Source organism: Somniosus microcephalus, chromosome 3 (genome assembly GCF_052327205.1).
Source record: "Somniosus microcephalus isolate GS21.2 chromosome 3, FLI_Smic_1.0, whole genome shotgun sequence".
In the NCBI taxonomy this organism is placed as follows: domain Eukaryota; kingdom Metazoa; phylum Chordata; class Chondrichthyes; order Squaliformes; family Somniosidae; genus Somniosus; species Somniosus microcephalus.
The window spans coordinates 28,997,501-29,015,481 of NC_140989.1; the positions used below are offsets into that span (position 1 = coordinate 28,997,501).

The 17,981-nt window shown below is 48.4% G+C and overlaps 1 protein-coding gene across 3 annotated transcripts in view; it reads right to left on the minus strand.

The window, feature by feature from the left end:
* tspan33b (tetraspanin 33b) overlaps positions 1 to 17,981 on the minus strand; it is a 93,707-nt gene that overhangs the window by 27,904 nt on the left and 47,822 nt on the right. For all 3 annotated transcript variants that reach the window (XM_085979781.1, XM_085979782.1, XM_085979780.1), the window contains exons 4-5: positions 17,620 to 17,694; positions 5,312 to 5,407 (exon numbers count right to left, since the gene is read on the minus strand). In XM_085979781.1, coding sequence (XP_085835907.1) covers positions 5,312 to 5,407; positions 17,620 to 17,694 — 171 coding nt within the window. The remainder of the gene's footprint in view (positions 1 to 5,311; positions 5,408 to 17,619; positions 17,695 to 17,981) is intronic.

Here is a 17,981-nt window from a genome sequence, read left to right on the forward strand (position 1 = left end):
ATCCAGCAGTTTACTGTTTAACTTCGTTTGTTCATTAAATTTTATTGTTTTTGATTCTCTGCGTCAATCTCAATTCTTCAGCTAGGAACCTCCGTTCCTACAGTAGACTGCTCATGGCGCCCGTCTTCCACCCGCAGCCCGCCGCCCCAATGCCAATGAGGCCTAACCCTCCAAATGTCTTCCCACCGGGACTAGCGGGCGATGGGCAGGCTCCGTTCCGCCAGCTGGCCTCCCATAGCTTGCACCGGGGGCAAAATCTACAACATTCGGACTGCGAGGAAAGAGACAACTGGTGATGGAATTCTCTTTCTTGGCTGGGGGAGTAGATTTAAAATTGGCTGGGGTGGCCTCACCTCAGTGGACTGCTATCATCCACTTTCTGCTGGCTGGTGTAGCAGGGTGATTGAGGGCTGGTATCTCAGCCACAGGCCCTGATCCCAGAGGAAGGGTATGGCCACTTTAAGAAACCCCCCTCCCTTTAAATGATAATTGCACCTGAAGTGAGAGGAGACTTGACCCAGCCAGCTGGGCATGAAAAAGGCGAGGTCCAAGGGAAGAGCTGAAAGATGTACTGTGTGGTCTTGCTTTATGTTATGTGCATTAAGAAAAAAAAAGTGTTTGGAAGTTGGATTGTTCAAGGACTGCGGTTTGTAGGGGAAAGGAGGTTCAGAGAAGGGGAAAAGAGGGTCGGAGACATGGAAAGGAGGCTCGGAGACGGGGAAAGGAGGCTCGGGGATTAGGACAGAAGGCTCTGAAACAGGGAAAGGAGGCTCGGAGATGGGGAGAGGAGGCTCGGAGACGGGTAAAAGGAGGCTCTGAGATGGTAGGATCTTGTAACACTGAAAAGCCCTCTTGGTGGCAGATGCTTGTGGCTCAGAAGAGACAATGGTGAGAAAATGGGAATGAAAACACTTCACTGGGGGCATTAATAGCCTTTTAAAGAAAAAAGTCATCTTATCTAGTCTGTCCCATCATATGTAGCAGTATCTTTGAGTTGTGAAACTACAATGAAGATCGATAGTACAGGGTTTCACCAAGGTTATAAAGAGTAGCAACAGAGCTCTGACAAAGGGTCCCTGACTCGAAACATTGACTCTGTTTCTCTCTCCTCGATGCTGCCTGACCTGCTGAGTGTTTCCAGCATTTTCGGTTGTTATTTCAGATTTCCACCATCCGCAGTATTTTGCTTTTGTATTGTTATAAAGAGTAGCCTTGTCCTAGCCGTGAATTCGCATCTTTCTCCAGTTTCTCTCCGATCTCCTCTCATGCCCTCTCCATGCTCATCTTGTCCATGAGACCCACTTCCTGCTCCCTCGACCCTATTCCCACTAAACTGCTTATCACCCAACTTCTTTTCTGGCTCCCATGTTAGCTGACATTGTTAACGGATCTCTCTCCTCAGGTACTGTCCCCCTCTCCCTCAAATCTGCCGTCATCACCCCTCTCCTCAAAAACCAACCCTCCATCCCTCCGTCCTTACAAACTACCGCCCATCTCCAACCTCCCTTTCCTCTCCAAAGTCCTTGAATGTGTTGTCGCCTCCCAAATCTGTGCCCATGTTTCCCGCAACTCCATGTTTGAATCCCTCCAATCAGGTTTCCGCCCCTGCCACAGTACCAAAATGGCTCTTATCAAAGTCACAAATTACATCATTTGTGACTGTGAAAAAGGTAAACTATCCCTCCTCGTTCTTCTTGACCTGTCTGCAGCCGTTGACATGGTTGACCACGCCATCATCGTCCATATGGGTGGGACTGCACTCGCCTGGTTCCATTCTTATCTATCTAATCGTAGCCAGAGAATCACCTGCAATGGCTTCTCTTCCCGCTCCCACATCATTACCTCTGGTGTCCCTCAAGGATCTATCCTTGGCTCCTCCTATTTATCACCTACATGCTGCCCCTCGGCGACATCATCCGAAAACACAGCGTCAGTTTCCACATGTACACTGACGACACCCAACTCTACCTCGCCACCACCTCTCTCAACCCCTCCACTGTCTCTAAATTGTCAGACTGCTTGCCCAACATCCAGTACCGGATGAGCAGAAATTTCCTCCAACTAAATATTGGGAGGACCGAAGCCATTGTCTTCGGTCCCCGCAACAAACTCCGTTCCTTAGCCACTGACTCCATCCCTTTCCCTAGCATCTGTCTGAGGCTGAACCAGACTGTTCGCAACATTGGGTGTCATATTTGACACTGAAATGAGCATCCGTCCACCTATCCAAGCCATAACTAAGACCACCTATTTCCACCACTGTAACATCGCTCATCTTCACCCCTGCCTTCACTCATCTGTTGCTGAAACCCTCATCCATGCCTTTGTTACCTCTAGACTTGACTATTCCAATGCACTCCTGGCTGGCTTCCCACTTTCTACCCTCCATAAACTTGAGGTCACCCAAAATTAGGCTGCCCGTGTCCTAACTCGCACCAAGTCCCGTTCATCCATCACCCCTGTGCTCACTGACCTACATTGGCTCCCGGTTAAGCAACACCTCGATTTTAAAATTCTCATCCTTGTTTTCAAATCCCTCCATGGCCTCTACCCTCCCTCCCTATCTCTGTAATCTGTGGAATTCCCTGCGTAAGCCTCGCCTCCTCTCTTTCCTCCTTTACGATGCTCCTTAAAACCTACCTCTTTTCTGCCCTAATTTCTCCTTATGTAGCTTAGTGTCAAATGTTATTTTATAATACTCCTATGAAGCGCCTTGGAACGTTTTACTACGTTAAAGCGCAAAATAAAGACAAGTTGTTGTTGTAGTGGCGCTTCGTAATTTCCAAACATGCAGCCACTGAGCTTTGAGGCTTTTAACAACGAGTAGACGCGTGTCGAAATAAAACGTTCCAAAACGTAACTTTGTCTTTAAACTGTTTACTGTAACACCTTACAAACAGAATTACAAAGCAAAACACGTTTAAACGAACACGGTCAAAAACTGTATTGCTCCAGCCCTCAAAAGCCTTTACCTTCTCTCCAGCCTCGTGCAGCTTGAACTGTAAAATGGCTGGATACCATGTGACAATCTTAAGGACTGTACCATTGTAGCAAGAATAAAGGGGGTAACTCAGACTATACTACTGGAACAAGAAAATAGGGGGTTTCTCAATACAATAAGTCAGTCAGGTAAATTAACTATTATACTATTTAACCAATATTTTAAAGTATTTTCTTTCTTAAACTTTCATGACTCTTACAGTTGTTGTTGTAAGGGAAAACAAGACAAAAACAGAAGTACTCTCTCTCTGAATATAGTCAGTGTCACTCTCTCTGAATATAGTCAGTGCCACTCTCTCTCTCTCTGAATAGTCAGTGCCACTCTCTCTCTCTCTCTGAATATAGTCAGTGCCACTCTCTCTCTCTTTGAATATAGTCAGTGCCTCTCTCTCTCTCTCTCTCTCTCTCTGAATATAGTCAGTGCCACTCTCTCTCTCTCTCTGAATATAGTCAGTGCCACTCTCTCTCTCTCTCTGAATATAGTCAGTGCCACTCTCTCTCTCTCTGAATATAGTCAGTGCCACTCTCTCTCTCTCTGAATATAGTCAGTGCCACTCTCTCTCTCTCCCTGAATATAGTCAGTGCCACTCTCTCTCTCTCTGAATATAGTCAGTGCCACTCACTCTCTGAATATAGTCAGTGCCACTCTCTCTCTCTGAATATAGTCAGTGCCACTCACTCTCTCTCTCTCTGAATATAGTCAGTGCCACTCTCTCGCTCTCTCTCAATAGTCAGTGCCACTCTCTCTCTCTCTCTGAATATAGTCAGTGCCACTCTCTCTCTCTCTGAATATAGTCAGTGCCACTCTCTCTCTCTCTGAATATAGTCAGTGCCACTCTCTCTCTCTCTGAATATAGTCAGTGCCACTCTCTCTCTCTCTGAATATAGTCAGTGCCACTCTCTCTCTCTGAATATAGTCAGTGCCACTCTCTCTCTCTCTGAATATAGTCAGTGCCACTCTCTCTCTCTCAATATAGTCAGTGCCACTCTCTCTCTCTCTGAATATAGTCAGTGCCACTCTCTCTCTCTCTCTGAATATAGTCAGTGCCACTCTCTCTCTCTCTCTCTGAATATAGTCAGTGCCACTCTCTCTCTCTCTGAATATAGTCAGTGCCACTCTCTCTCTCTCTGAATATAGTCAGTGCCACTCTCTCTCTCTCTGAATATAGTCAGTGCCACTCTCTCTCTCTCTGAATATAGTCAGTGCCACTCTCTCTCTCTCTCTGAATATAGTCAGTGCCACTCTCTCTCTCTCTCTCTGAATATAGTCAGTGCCACTCTCTCTCTCTCTGAATATAGTCAGTGCCACTCTCTCTCTCTCTGAATATAGTCAGTGCCACTCTCTCTCTCTCTGAATATAGTCAGTGCCACTCTCTCTCTCTCTGAATATAGTCAGTGCCACTCTCTCTCTCTCTCTCTCTCTCTGAATATAGTCAGTGCCACTCTCTCTCTCTCTCTCTGAATATAGTCAGTGCCACTCTCTCTCTCTCTCTCAATATAGTCAGTGCCACTCTCTCTCTCTCTCTGAATATAGTCAGTGCCACTCTCTCTCTCTCTCTGAATATAGTCAGTGCCACTCTCTCTCTCTCTCTCTGAATATAGTCAGTGCCACTCTCTCTCTCTCTCTGAATATAGTCAGTGCCACTCTCTCTCTCTCTGATTATAGTCAGTGCCACTCTCTCTCTCTGAATATAGTCAGTGCCACTCTCTCTCTCTCTGAATATAGTCAGTGCCACTCTCTCTCTCTCTGAATATAGTCAGTGCCACTCTCTCTCTCTCTCTCTGAATATAGTCAGTGCCACTCTCTCTCTCTCTGAATATAGTCAGTGCCACTCTCTCTCTCTCTCTCTGAATATAGTCAGTGCCACTCTCTCTCTCTCTCTGAATATAGTCAGTGCCACTCTCTCTCTCTCTCTGAATATAGTCAGTGCCACTCTCTCTCTCTGAATATAGTCAGTGCCACTCTCTCTCTCTCTGAATATAGTCAGTGCCACTCTCTCTCTCTGAATATAGTCAGTGCCACTCTCTCTCTCTCTCTCTCTCTGAATATAGTCAGTGCCACTCTCTCTCTCTCTGAATATAGTCAGTGCCACTCTCTCTCTCTGAATATAGTCAGTGCCACTCTCTCTCTCTCACTGAATATAGTCAGTGCCACTCTCTCTCTCTCTCTGAATATAGTCAGTGCCACTCTCTCTCTCTCTCTGAATATAGTCAGTGCCACTCTCTCTCTCTGAATATAGTCAGTGCCACTCTCTCTCTCTCTCTCTGAATATAGTTAGTGCCACTCTCTCTGAATATAGTTAGCCATTACCTCTCCCTGAATATAATCGATCAGGTTCTGCAGGTCAATATCGTCTCTGTAATGGACAATGGCTTTCTTGATGAATTTGCTCACTGCGTCTTCAGCCTAAGAAGAGAGACAAGAACAAAATGATTGGTATCAGAAATTATAATAAAATAGTTTACTACCATTTTACACGAAAGTCTTTCGGGGGAGAAATTCGGTGGTGTCCCCTTTGGGGCACTAACTTCGCTGGAATGCTACTTTTAGCGCCCTGAAAAAGTTAGCGTCCTGCGCCGTAAATTTAGTGGTAGTGCCCCAAGCAGGAGGCGGGGCACTACTGGAAGCGTTCCCCGTCCTTCCTGGGGCGCTACCATTGAATATCGCGGCGCTATATACAACAGCGGCACGCTCGTCGGCACGTAGCACTGCGGTATTAGAGGCATAGAGTTATACAGCACAGAAAGAGGCCCTTCGGCCCATCGTGTCCGCGCCGGCCATCAAACCCTGTCTATTCTAATCCCCTTTTCCAGCACTTGGTCCGTAGCCTTGTATGCTATGGCGTTTCAAGTGCTCATCTAAATGCTTCTTGAATGTTGTGAGGGTTCCTGCCTCTACCACCCTTTCAGGCAGTGAGTTGCAGATTCCAACCACCCTCTGGGTGAAAAAGTTTTTCCTCAAATCCCCTCTAAACCTCCTGCCCCTTACCTTGAAACTATGTCCCCTGGTTATTGACCCCTCTACTAAGGGGAAAAGTTCCTTTCTATCTACCCTATCTATGCCCCTCATAACTTTGTACACATCAATCAGGTCCCCCCTCAGCCTTCTCTGCTCTAAGGAAAACAACCCCAGCCTGTCCAGTCTCTCTTCATAGCTGAATCGCTCCAGCCCAGGTAACATCCTGGTGAATCTCCTCTGCACCCTCTCCAATGAAATCACATCCTTCCTATAGTGTGGCGACCAGAACTGCACACAGTATTCCAGCTGTGGCCTAACTAGTGTTTTGTACAGCTCCAATTCAATTCAATTCAATTCAAATTGCTTTATTGGCATGATAAGGTACATCTTATGTTGCCAAAGCATGAAAATACATTCATGGTTGAACACATAAACGCAGATCTATTCATACAGTGTATAAACAGATATATCCCTGAGTGTATAAATATACATTTGCATAATTTATATATACTCTTTTCTTAGGTTTACTGGTTGTCCCTCTGTTTATGGCAAGCTGTAACATAGTGTGCCGCTAGTGTTACACAGTTTCTCTCTTCCCCTAGTAGGTATGGGAGTTTTTGGTCGCCATTCAAATTTCTGAATTCAGGGCATATTTGTGAGAATTTTTGGTAGAAATTCTCCCTGATGCCCTGATATTTTCCACAGGCTGTGAGGAAGTGCATCTCTGTCTCCACCACTCCCTGACTGCAGTGAGAGCATATCCTGTCCTCTCTTGGCAGCCTGGTCTGCCTGTGTCTGCCTTTTTCGATAGCCAGGCTATGCTCACTAAGTCTGTACCTTGTCAAGGTTTTTCTCAGTTTGTTATCCTTTACCAGGGTCAGGTACTCAGCCATGTTGTATTGTCTTTATAGGGCCAAGTAGCAATTGAGTTTGCTTTGGGTTTTTGTTGTTTCTGCCCAATATGACAGGTATTTTTCCTTTTGCTTAGTGACAATTGTGTTGGGTCGAATTCTCTGTGCTACGATGTCACTGTCCTAGGGCTGGTTATTGTTAGTATTGTTAGTGGTTGCTTCACTGAGTCCCAGGACTAGTTGACTGAGGGAGTTCTTCTTTCTGGTCCTCTCTTGGCATTTCAAGGCTTCGTAATGATAGCAGTGGGGGTTGCTCATTTTTAGGTGTTTCCAAAATTTGGTGGCTCTTTTTTGGATAGTAATTATTAGTGGAAATTGGCCTAGTTCTGCCCTGCATGCATTGTTTACGGTTTTCCTTTGAGTCCGGAGGATACTTTTACAGAATTCTGCATGTAGGATCTCAATTGGGTGTTTGTCCCATTTTGCAAATTCTTGTTGTGTTAGCGGTCCCCACACTTCACTGCCATAGAGTGCAATTGGTTCAATTACTGATTTGAAAATTTTGAGCCAAATGCTAATTGGGATTTCTATTTGGATTGATCTTTTAATGGCATAGAAAGCCCTTCTAGCTTTCTCTTTCAGTTCATTCACAGCCAGTTTGAAATTTCCCGTAGAGCTGATTTTTATGCCCAAGTATGTGTAGTTAGTGGTTTGTTCGATTTTAGTTGTTTCTAGTGTGAGATTTATTTTGGGTCCCTGATGTCTGGATCTTTGCTGGAACACGAGGACTTTGGTTTTTTGGAGGTTTATTGTCAGGGCCCAGGTCTGACAGACCGACTCCAGCAGATCCAGGTTCTGCTGTAGACCCTCCTTAGTTGGTGACAGCAGAACCAGGTCGTCTGCATAGAGGAGGAATTTAACCTTGGATTCATATAGGGTGAGGCCGGGTGCTGTAGATTGTTCAAGTAGTTTTGCCAATTCATTTATGTAAATATTAAAGAGTGTCGGTGAGATTGGCGAGCCCTGCGTCACCCCCCGTCCCTGTGGGAAGTATTTTGTTTGTTTGTCTCCAATTTTAACTGCACATTTGTTGTTTGTATACATTGATTTAATTACATCATATGTTTTTCCCCCTACCCCGCTTTCGATAAGTTTCAGGAATAGGCCGTCGTGCCAGATGGAATAGAAAGCCTTCTGGAAATCTATAAAGCATGTGTAGATTTTGCTTTTGTTTTGATGAACGTGTTTGTCAATTAGGGTCTGTAGGGTGAAGATATGATCTGATGTTCTATAGTTTGGCAGGAATCCAATTTGGCTTTTACTCAAGACATTGTGCTCCTCAAGGAAGTTTATAAGTCTTTTGTTTATGATACTACAGAAAACCTTCCCCAGGTTACTGTTTACACAGATGCCTCGATAGTTATTTGGGTCACTTTTATCCCCACTTTTGTATATGGGCATTATGAGACCTTTGTTCCAGATATCAGGGAAGTAACCGACACTCAGAACCAAGTTGAAGAGTTTCAGTATAGCCAATCTCATTTTATCGTCCGTGTGTTTAATCATCTCGCTTAGGATGTCATCTGCCCCGCAAGCTTTTCCTGGTCGCAGGTCCTTGAGTTTTTCAATTAGCTCTTTTTCAGATATTATGGGGTCTATCGGGTTTTGGTTATCTTTTATGGCAGATTCTAGTTTTGCCAGTTTTTCGCATATTTGGTATTGCTCTGGGCTTAGTGCGTTTTTCTGGTATAATTTTTCAAAATGGTTTTCCCATGTGTCTCCGTTTTGAATGGCCAATTCATCGTGTTGTTTTTTGTGTAATGTATTCCAGTTGTCCCAGAAACAATTGGAATCAATGGATTCCTCAATGGAGATGAGTGTATTCTTAATATACTGCTCTTTCTTGGTTCTAAGTGTGCTTTTGTATTGTGTTAGTGCCTGACAATAAGTAAGGCGTAATTCCTCGTTTTCTGGTTGTCTGTGTTTTTGGTTTGATATTTTTCTGAGTTTTTTCCTCATGTTCTGGCAATCGGAGTCAAACCATTTTTCGTAGTTTTTTGTTTTGGGTTTGTTCTTTCGAACTTTCAAGTTTGACATTGATGCCAAATTATCAAAAATATTATTTAGGTTATTCACTGCCCGGTTTACGCCTTCTTTATTGTGTGTGTATGTATTTTCCAGAAAGGTGTCCAAGAGAGCTTGAGTTGTTTGGTTGCTAATTGCTTTCTGGTATTTTTCCATGCTGTTTTTGGTCCATCTGTAAGATTTTTTAATGTTGTACAGTTTACTGGGTTGTGTTTCTGTGTTGGTTGTTTCTGTCCTTTCAAGATATGCAGTAATTTGACTGTGGTCTGACAGTGTTGTTTGTGTTTTGACTGTGAATGTTCTGAAAGAGGATGGGTCTAGATCTGTAATCATATAGTCTATGGTGCTGAAGCCAAGAGGTGAGCAATAGGTGGATCTTCCTAGGAAGTCTCCCAATAATCTACCATTGACAATGTACAGACCCAGGCTTCGACAGAGCTGCAGTAGCTGTTTTCCGTTAGTATTTGTCTGTTTGTCACAGTTATGCCTGTGTGGATGGGAAGGGAGATCAAAATGGTTATTCCCAAATATGTAATTATTCCTGTGATTATTGGTGAAGTCTGGTTCTTCTCCCGTTCTTGAGTTGAGGTCCCCACATATCAACACATTTCCCTTGGCCTGGAATTGGATAATCTCCCTCTCTATGTTGGAGAAGGTGTCCTCTTTGAAGTACGGGGATTCTGTCGGCTAATGAAGGCAAGTATCCCATATGCCTTTTTAACCACCTTATCTACCTGTCCTGCTGCCTTCAGGGATCTATGTACATGCACACCAAGGCCCCTCTGATCCTCTGTCCTTCCTAGGGTCCTACCATTCATTGTGTATTCCCTTGCCTTGTTAGTCCTCCCAAAATGCATCACCTCACACTTTTCAGGGTTAAATTCCATTTGCCACTGTTCTGCCCATCTGACGAACCCGTCTATATCGTCCTGTAGCCTGAGGCTTCCCTCCTCGCTATTTACCACTCCACCAATTTTCGTGTCATCTGTGAACTTACTGATTGTGGTAAACCACTGTTTGTATTCCTGTTTGTCCTGTTTGTATTCCACTGTGTACATGCCTGGACATGCCTCGGCTGACTCCTCCCACAGGTCCTAGTATAAAGGTGACTGCTCCCCAGCCCTTGTATCCTGGACCGGTCGACCACTCGAGGCAGACCTCCATTCTGTTGTTAATAAAAGCCTTTGGTTACTCTTCTAACTCTCAGTCTTTTATGAGTAATTGATAGCGCATCAATTTTATTAACAACATTTTTATAATGGAGAAGATCCTCACACCAGCATGCCTGGACTTAGATCATCGGGAGGCGGACTCATCCACCAAGTTTACTCACTGGCTTAAGTGTTTCGAAAAATTCCTGACCGCCTCCGAAGCAATCAAATCGGACGAGGACAAACTGGATGTCCTGACCTCCAAAGTGAACCACCGAGTGTACTCGGTCATCCAAGACGCGACCTCGTACGCGGACGCTATCAAGCTCCTCAAGGACCAGTACACGCGCCCAGTGAACTAAGTGTACGCCAGGCACCTCCTGGGGAGTCGTAAACAACAACCTGGGGAATCGACTGTGGAATACCTTCAGGCACTGTCTGTGCTTGGCCGGGCCTGTGGTTGTAAGGATGTAAAGGCCGCCGTGTACACAGAGGAACTTATCCGGGACGCTTTTGTAGCGGGCCACAGATCCAATTACACCCGACAGCGACTGTTGGAGCAGAGTAACCTCGACCTCAACAAGGCCTCTGAACTCGCACTATCGTTGGATGCAGCCTACCAGGGCATGGATGCCTACTCCTCTGCACCGTGGACGCCGCGGGGAATGACAGCCTGGGACACGGTAGGACCGCCTCATAGCGCCGTGCCACCCCAGCCACACCCCAACAACGGCCCAACTACCGCAGCAGTGTCCCAAGGCCAGACAGCAGTGCCCCAAGGCCAGAAATGCTACTTCTGTGGCCAGGCAAAACACCCCAGAGCGCGCTGCCCGGCGAAAAACGCGATCTGCTCGGGCTGCGGGAAGAAGGGACACTACGCTAGCGTCTGCAGGGCCAAAGCCACCCCGAACCCCAGCAGCGCCGCGTGTGGGCCATGCGGGCCGCCATCTTGGACTTCCCGGCCATGTGCGAATCACTGGTACAGCAGCTATTTTGGACGCCTCCAGCCACATGGGGATCATGGACGCCGCCATCTTGGACGACAGCCGGGACGCAGCAGGCCCCCGACACCGCCTCATCTGATACCCGCAGCGACACACCGACCCCTACGCTGGCATCCGTTACACTGGACCAAGCGAGACCGCACCAACTGGCCAGTTCCACAATGGACATTAAGGTAAATGGTCACGATACAATCTGCCTTTTTGACTCTGGGAGCACGGAGAGCTTCATCCACCCCGACACGGTGCGGCGTTGCTCTCTCCCAGTCCTGCCTGCGCAACAGCGGATTTCTATGGCCTCCGAGTCCCAGTCGGCGGACATCGGCAGCTACTGCGTGGTGACACTCGTAGTAGACGGGACCGTGTACGATCATTTTAAACTTCTGGTCCTGCCTGACCTCTGCGCTGCCGTCCTGCTGGGGTTAGATTTTCAGTGCCACCTTAAAAGTGTTACGATGGCGTACGGTGGACCCCTACCCCCACTCACAGTCCGCAGCCAGCAGCTTCCAAACTGCCTGCCGCGCACCAGGTGCAACCTCTCCACACTCAGAGTCACCCCCCCCCAACTGTTTGCTAACCTCACCCCCGACTGTAAGCCCATCGCCACAAAGAGCAGGCGATACAGTGCCGGGGACAGGGTTTTCATTAAAACCGAAGTGGAGCGGCTCCTGAAAGAAGGGATTATTGAGGGCAGCACCAGCCCCTGGCGAGCCCAGGTTGTGGTCGTTAAGACCGGCGAGAAGCAGCGCCTGGTCATCGACTACAGCCAGACAATAAATCGCTACACCCTGCTGGACGCCTACCCACTCCCCCGTATAGCTGATATGGTCAACCAGATCGCGCAGTACCGCGTCTTCTCGACCATTGACCTGAAATCAGCGTACCACCAGCTCCCCATCCGCCCTGAGGACCGCCAGTACACTGCCTTTGAGGCAAACGGCTGCCTCTATCACTTCCTTAGGGTTCCCTTTGGCGTCACCAACGGGGTCTCCGTCTTCCAAAGGGAGATGGACCGGATGGTAGATCAAAATGCGTTGCAGGCCACTTTCCCATATCTGGACAATGTGACCATCTGCGGCCGTGACTTGCAGGACCATGACGCAAACCTCGAAAAATTCCTCCGCACCACCCAACTCCTAAACCTGACATATAACAAGGAGAAGTGCATATTCCGCACAAACCGCCTCGCCATCCTTGGCTGTGTTGTGGAACACGGAGTCATCGGCCCCGACCCCGACCGGATGCGTCCCCTTATGGAACTTCCACTGCCCCACTGCCTCAAGGCCCTGAAGAGGTGCCTAGGGTTTTTCTCCTATTACGCCCAGTGGGTCCCCTACTATGCGGACAAGGCCCGTCCGCTGATCAAGTCCACCTCTTTTCCCTTGACGGCAGAGGCCCGCTTAGCCTTCCACCGTATCAAGGAGGACATTGCCAAAGCCACCATGCACGCAGTGGACGAATCCATCCCCTTCCAGGTGGAAAGCGACGCGTCTGACTTTGCCCTGGCCGCTACCCTCAATCAGGCGGGGAGACCCGTGGCCTTCTTTTCACGAACCCTCCAAGGCCCGGAGACCAGACACTCCGCTGTTGAGAAGGAGGCCCAGGCGATTGTGGAGGCTGTGCGTCATTGGAGGCACTACCTGGCCGGAAAACGATTTACCCTGCTCACTGACCAGCGTTCAGTTGCTTTTATGTTTAACAACAAGCAGAGGGGCAAAATCAAAAATGACAAGATCTTGAGGTGGAGAATCGAACTTTCCACCTACAACTACGAGATCTTGTACCGGCCCGGGAAGCTAAATGAACCCCCGGATGCGCTATCGCGTGGCACCTGCGCCAGCGCGCAGATCGATAGACTGCGGGCCCTCCACAATGACCTCTGCCACCCGGGGGTCACCAGGTTCTTCCACTTCATCAAGGCCCGCAACCTGCCTTACTCTATTGAGGAGGTCAGGACCATGACCAGGAACTGCCAAGTCTGCGCTGAGTGCAAACCGCACTTTTATAGACCAGACAGGGCCCACCTGATAAAAGCCACTCGCCCCTTCGAGCGCCTGAGCGTTGATTTTAAAGGGCCTCTCCCCTCCTCCGACCGCAATGTGTACTTCCTCAATATTATTGATGAGTACTCCCGTTTCCCGTTCGCCTTCCCCTGCCCGGACATGACCAGTGCCACGGTCATTAAATGTCTGAACAACCTCTTCACCCTGTTCGGCTTCCCCAGCTATATCCATAGCGACCGGGGCTCATCGTTTATGAGCGACGAACTCCGTCAGTACCTGCTAACTAGGGGTATTGCCACAAGCAGGACCACCAGTTACAACCCCCGGGGGAACGGACAGGTGGAAAGAGAAAATGCGACAGTTTGGAAGGCCGTCCTGCTAGCCTTAAAGTCTAGGGGCCTTCCAACCTCCCGCTGGCAGGATGTGCTCCCCGATGCGCTCCACTCTATTCGGTCACTGCTCTGCACTGCCACTAACGCCACCCCTCATGAGAAAATGTTTGTCTTCCCAAGGAAGTCCACATCGGGGACATCGCTACCGCCATGGCTGACGTCCCCAGGGCCGGTCCTACTGAGAAGACACGTGAGGACCCATAAAACGGACCCCCTGGTCGAGAGGGTCGACCTCCTCCACGCCAACCCCCAGTATGCTTACATCGCATACCCGGACGGGCGGGAGGACACAGTCTCCATAAGAGACCTTGCACCCTCGGGGGCCGCAGTAACCCACTACCCACTACCACCCCCCCCCCACGATCCGATATCCAGCCCCAGCAGACGGCAGGCCTGGGCCCCGCGACCCGCTCGACATCTACGAGGACGACACGCCTGTGCCACAGCCTACGCTGGACTCGACGCCGGAAACTTCACTACCCCTGCCGTCGCCACGCAGATCACAGCGGCAGACAAGACCTCCGGAGAGACTCCAATACACTAACTTTTAATACACTTCACCCCGCCGGACTCAATTTTAAACAAGGGGTGAATGTGGTAAACCACTGTTTGTATTCCTGTTTGTCCTGTTTGTATTCCACTGTGTACATGCCTGGACATGCCTCGGCTGACTCCTCCCACAGGTCCTAGTATAAAGGTGACTGCTCCCCAGCCCTTGTATCCTGGACCGGTCGACCACTCGAGGCAGACCTCCATTCTGTTGTTAATAAAAGCCTTTGGTTACTCTTCTAACTCTCAGTCTTTTATGAGTAATTGATAGCGCATCACTGATCATACCTCCTACATTCATATCTAAATCATAATGTACACTACAAACAGCAAAGGACCCAGCACCGATCCCTGCAGTACACCACTGGACACAGGCTTCCAGTCACAAAAACAACCTTCGACCATCACCCTCTGCCTCCTGCCACTAAGCCAATTTTGGATCCAATGTGCCAAATTGCCCTGGATCCCATGGGCTCTTACCTTCTTGACCAGTCTCCCATGCGGGACTTTGTCAAAAGCCTTAGTGAAGTCCATGTAGACTACATCAACTGCACTACCCTCATCAACTGCACTACCCTCATCCACGCACCTAGTCACCCCGTCGAAAAGACATGATCTCCCCCTGACTATCCTTGATTAGTCCTTGCCTCACCAAGTGGAGACTAATTCTGACCCTCAGAATTTTTTCCAATAATTTCCCTACCACTGATGTTAGGCTCACTGGCCTGTAATTCCCTGGTTTATCCCGATTACCCTTATTGAATAATGGTACTACGTTAGCTGTCCTCCAGTCCTCTGGCACCTCCCCTGTGGCCAGAGAGGATCTGAAAATTTGTGTCAGAGCCCCTGCAATCTCCTCCCTTGCTTCACACAGCAGCCTGGGATACATCTCGCCTGGGCCTGGGGATTTATCCACTTTTAAGCCCGCTAAAACCACTAGTACCTCCTCCCTCTCAATACTAATTTGTTCAAGTATATCACAATACCCCTGCCTGATTTCTATGCCTACATCGTCCTTCATAGTGAACACAGATGCAAAATATTCATTTAAAAGCTCACCCACGTCTTCTGGCTCTACACACAGATTGCCACTTTGGTCCCTAATGGGCCCTACTCTTTCCCTGGTTATCCTCTTGTCCTTAATATACTTATAAAACACCTTGGGATTTTCCTTTCTTTTGCCCGCCAGTGTTTTTTCATGCCCCCTCTTCGCTCTCCTGATTTCTTTTTTAAGTACCCCCCTGCACTTTCTATACTCCTCCAGGGCTTCCACTGTTTTTAGTCCTTTGTATCTGCCAAAACCCTTTTTTTCCTAATCCATTCTTGTATATCCCTTGACATCCAGGGTTTCCTGGGCTTGTTGGTCCCACCCTTGACCTTTACGGGAACATGTTGGCGTTGTACTCTCTCTATTTCCTTTCTGAAAGACTCCCACCCCTCCCTCCCCTGATTAAAGAGGAGGGGCCTCGCGCAGCACGCACCGGAGCTCTGCTGGACCACCAGGGAGCGGGGTGCTGGAAAAACAGCCCGGGCTGACTGATGGCGGCTGGCACCCTGCATAGAAAAGCGAGCAGCCGAGGAGGAGCGGACCTAGTCGGGAACCGGAGCAGAGGCCAGTAAATAAAGAGGGGGTCGGAGAGGGACCTGAACTCACTGCGAGCAGCTGAGGAGGAGCGGACCTAGCCGGGAACCGGAGCAGAGGTCAGTAAATAAAGAGCGGGGTCGGAGAGGGGCCTGAACTCACTGCGAGCAGCTGAGGATGAGCGGACCTAGCCGGGAACCGGAGCAGAGGCCAGTAAATAAAGAGCGGGGTCGGAGGGGGGCCTGAACTCACTGTGAGCAGCTGAGGAGGAGCGGACCTAGTCGGGAACCGGAGCAGAGGCCAGTAAATAAATAGCGGGGTCGGAGAGGGGCCTGAACTCACTGCGAGCAGCTGAGGAGGAGCGGACCTAGCCGGGAACCGGAGCAGAGGCCAGTAAATTAAGAACGGGGTTGGAGAGGGGCCTGAACTCACTGCGAGCAGTTGAGGAGGAGCAGACCTAGCCGGGAACCGGAGCAGAGGCCAGTAAATAAAGAGCGGGGTCAGAGAGGGGCCTGAACTCACTGCGAGCAGCTGAGGAGGAGCGGACCTAGCCGGGAACCGGAGCAGAGGCCAGTAAATAAAGAGCGGGTCGGAGAGGGGCCTGAACTCACTGCGAACAGCTGAGGAGGAGCGGACCTAGCCGGGAACCGGAGCAGAGGCCAGTAAATAAAGAGCGGGGTCGGAGAGGGGCCTGAACTCACTGCGAGCAGCTGAGGAGGAGCGGACCTAGCCGGGAACCGGAGCAGAGGCCAGTAAATAAAGAGCGGGGTCGGAGAGGGGCCTGAACTCACTGCGAGCAGCTGTGGAGGAGCGGACCTAGCCGGGAACCGGAGCAGAGAGGAAAAAAATCCAGGAGTGACGTCACAGGAAAGCAGGTCAGTATTTCTCTCTTTATCTTGGGCATTGGTTTAAATTAAGAGCCGGGATTAAAAACTAAACGTTCAAAAAGAGGGAGCTGATTGGTGAGTATCTGGTAAGTGGCTTTCTTAAAGTTTTTTAAGTTTATTCAGGTGTGGTGCTGGAGGACTGGAGGACTGCTAATGTGGTACCCTTGTTTAAAAAGGGAGAAAAGGATAGACCGAGTAATTACAGGCCAATCAGCCTAATCTCGGTGGTGGGAAAATTATTGGAAAGAATTCTGAAGGACAAGATAAATCTTCATTTAGAAAGACACGGATTAATTAAGGATAGTCAGCACGGATTTGTTAAGGGATGGTCGTGTCTGACAAACTTGATTGAATTTTTTGAGGAGGTAACAAGGGTAGATGAGGGTAGTGCGTTTGATGTAGTGTATATGGACTTTAGCAAGGCTTTTGATAAGGTTCCACATGGCAGACTGGTCACGAAGTTAAAAGCCCATGGGATCCAGGGCAAAGTGTCAAGTTGGGTTCAAAACTGGCTTGGAGACAGGAAGCAGAGGGTAATGGTTGATGGGTGTTTTTGTGACTGGAAGGCTGTTTCTAGTGGGGTTCCGCAGGGCTCAGTATTTCAAAAAAGTACTTCATTGGCTGTGAAGCGCTTTGGGACATCTGGTGGTCATGAAAGGTGCTATATAAATGTAAGTCTTTCTTTCTTTCTTAAAGAAGTTTCTCCTGAATTCCCTATTGGATTTATTAGCGACTATCTTACATTTATGACCCCTAGTTTTCGACACACCCACAAGTTGAAACATCTTCTCTATGTCTACCCCATCAAACCCCTTCATAATTTTAAAGACCTCTATTAGGTCACCCCTCAGCCTTCTCTATTCTAGAAAAAAGAGCCCCAGCCTGTTCGGTCTTTCATCAGTTTATAGAAGACAAACCAATGAGGAAGGGCACACAATTTTCGTTAAAACAAGGCTACGAGACCTCTTTATCAGATGTGGGCAGGGGCGGAATGGCTCCAGTGATTGGAAAAAGGGAGGCTATATAATCCAGCGCAACGGAACCATTCACGGGGCACTCAGGGAATCGCTTGACTTCCCATATAGCGGGCGGGGTGCACCGCTTTCATGTTCCAGGAGGGATCTTTCAACCCAGCGCTGTGTGTCCACCCTAGGATTACCTTATCAGAATAGACGAATCCCAGGACTCCAACCGCCAACTGTACCAAGAAGAGGACCGTCAGGCTCATCGAAAACTGTGAAGAAAAAAAAATTCACAAAGCCACCTCGTAACATGTTTGTAACAGAGCAGTGCTGACTGTTGTGATTTCTGACCACTCAGCTGTCTTCGTACACCAGCACTTTCACAGCTTCTGAGAGTTCTTGTGCAGAATTGTAGGACTGGGTCAGCAAATCATGCCATGTGCAATGAATTAGACAATTGTAGGATTTTAAATGGACACTCATTATAGGGTAGGTATTAGTGTTGTGGCTCAGAAGAGGGTACCTTCGTCACGTATTGTAACACTGAACTAAAATCTTG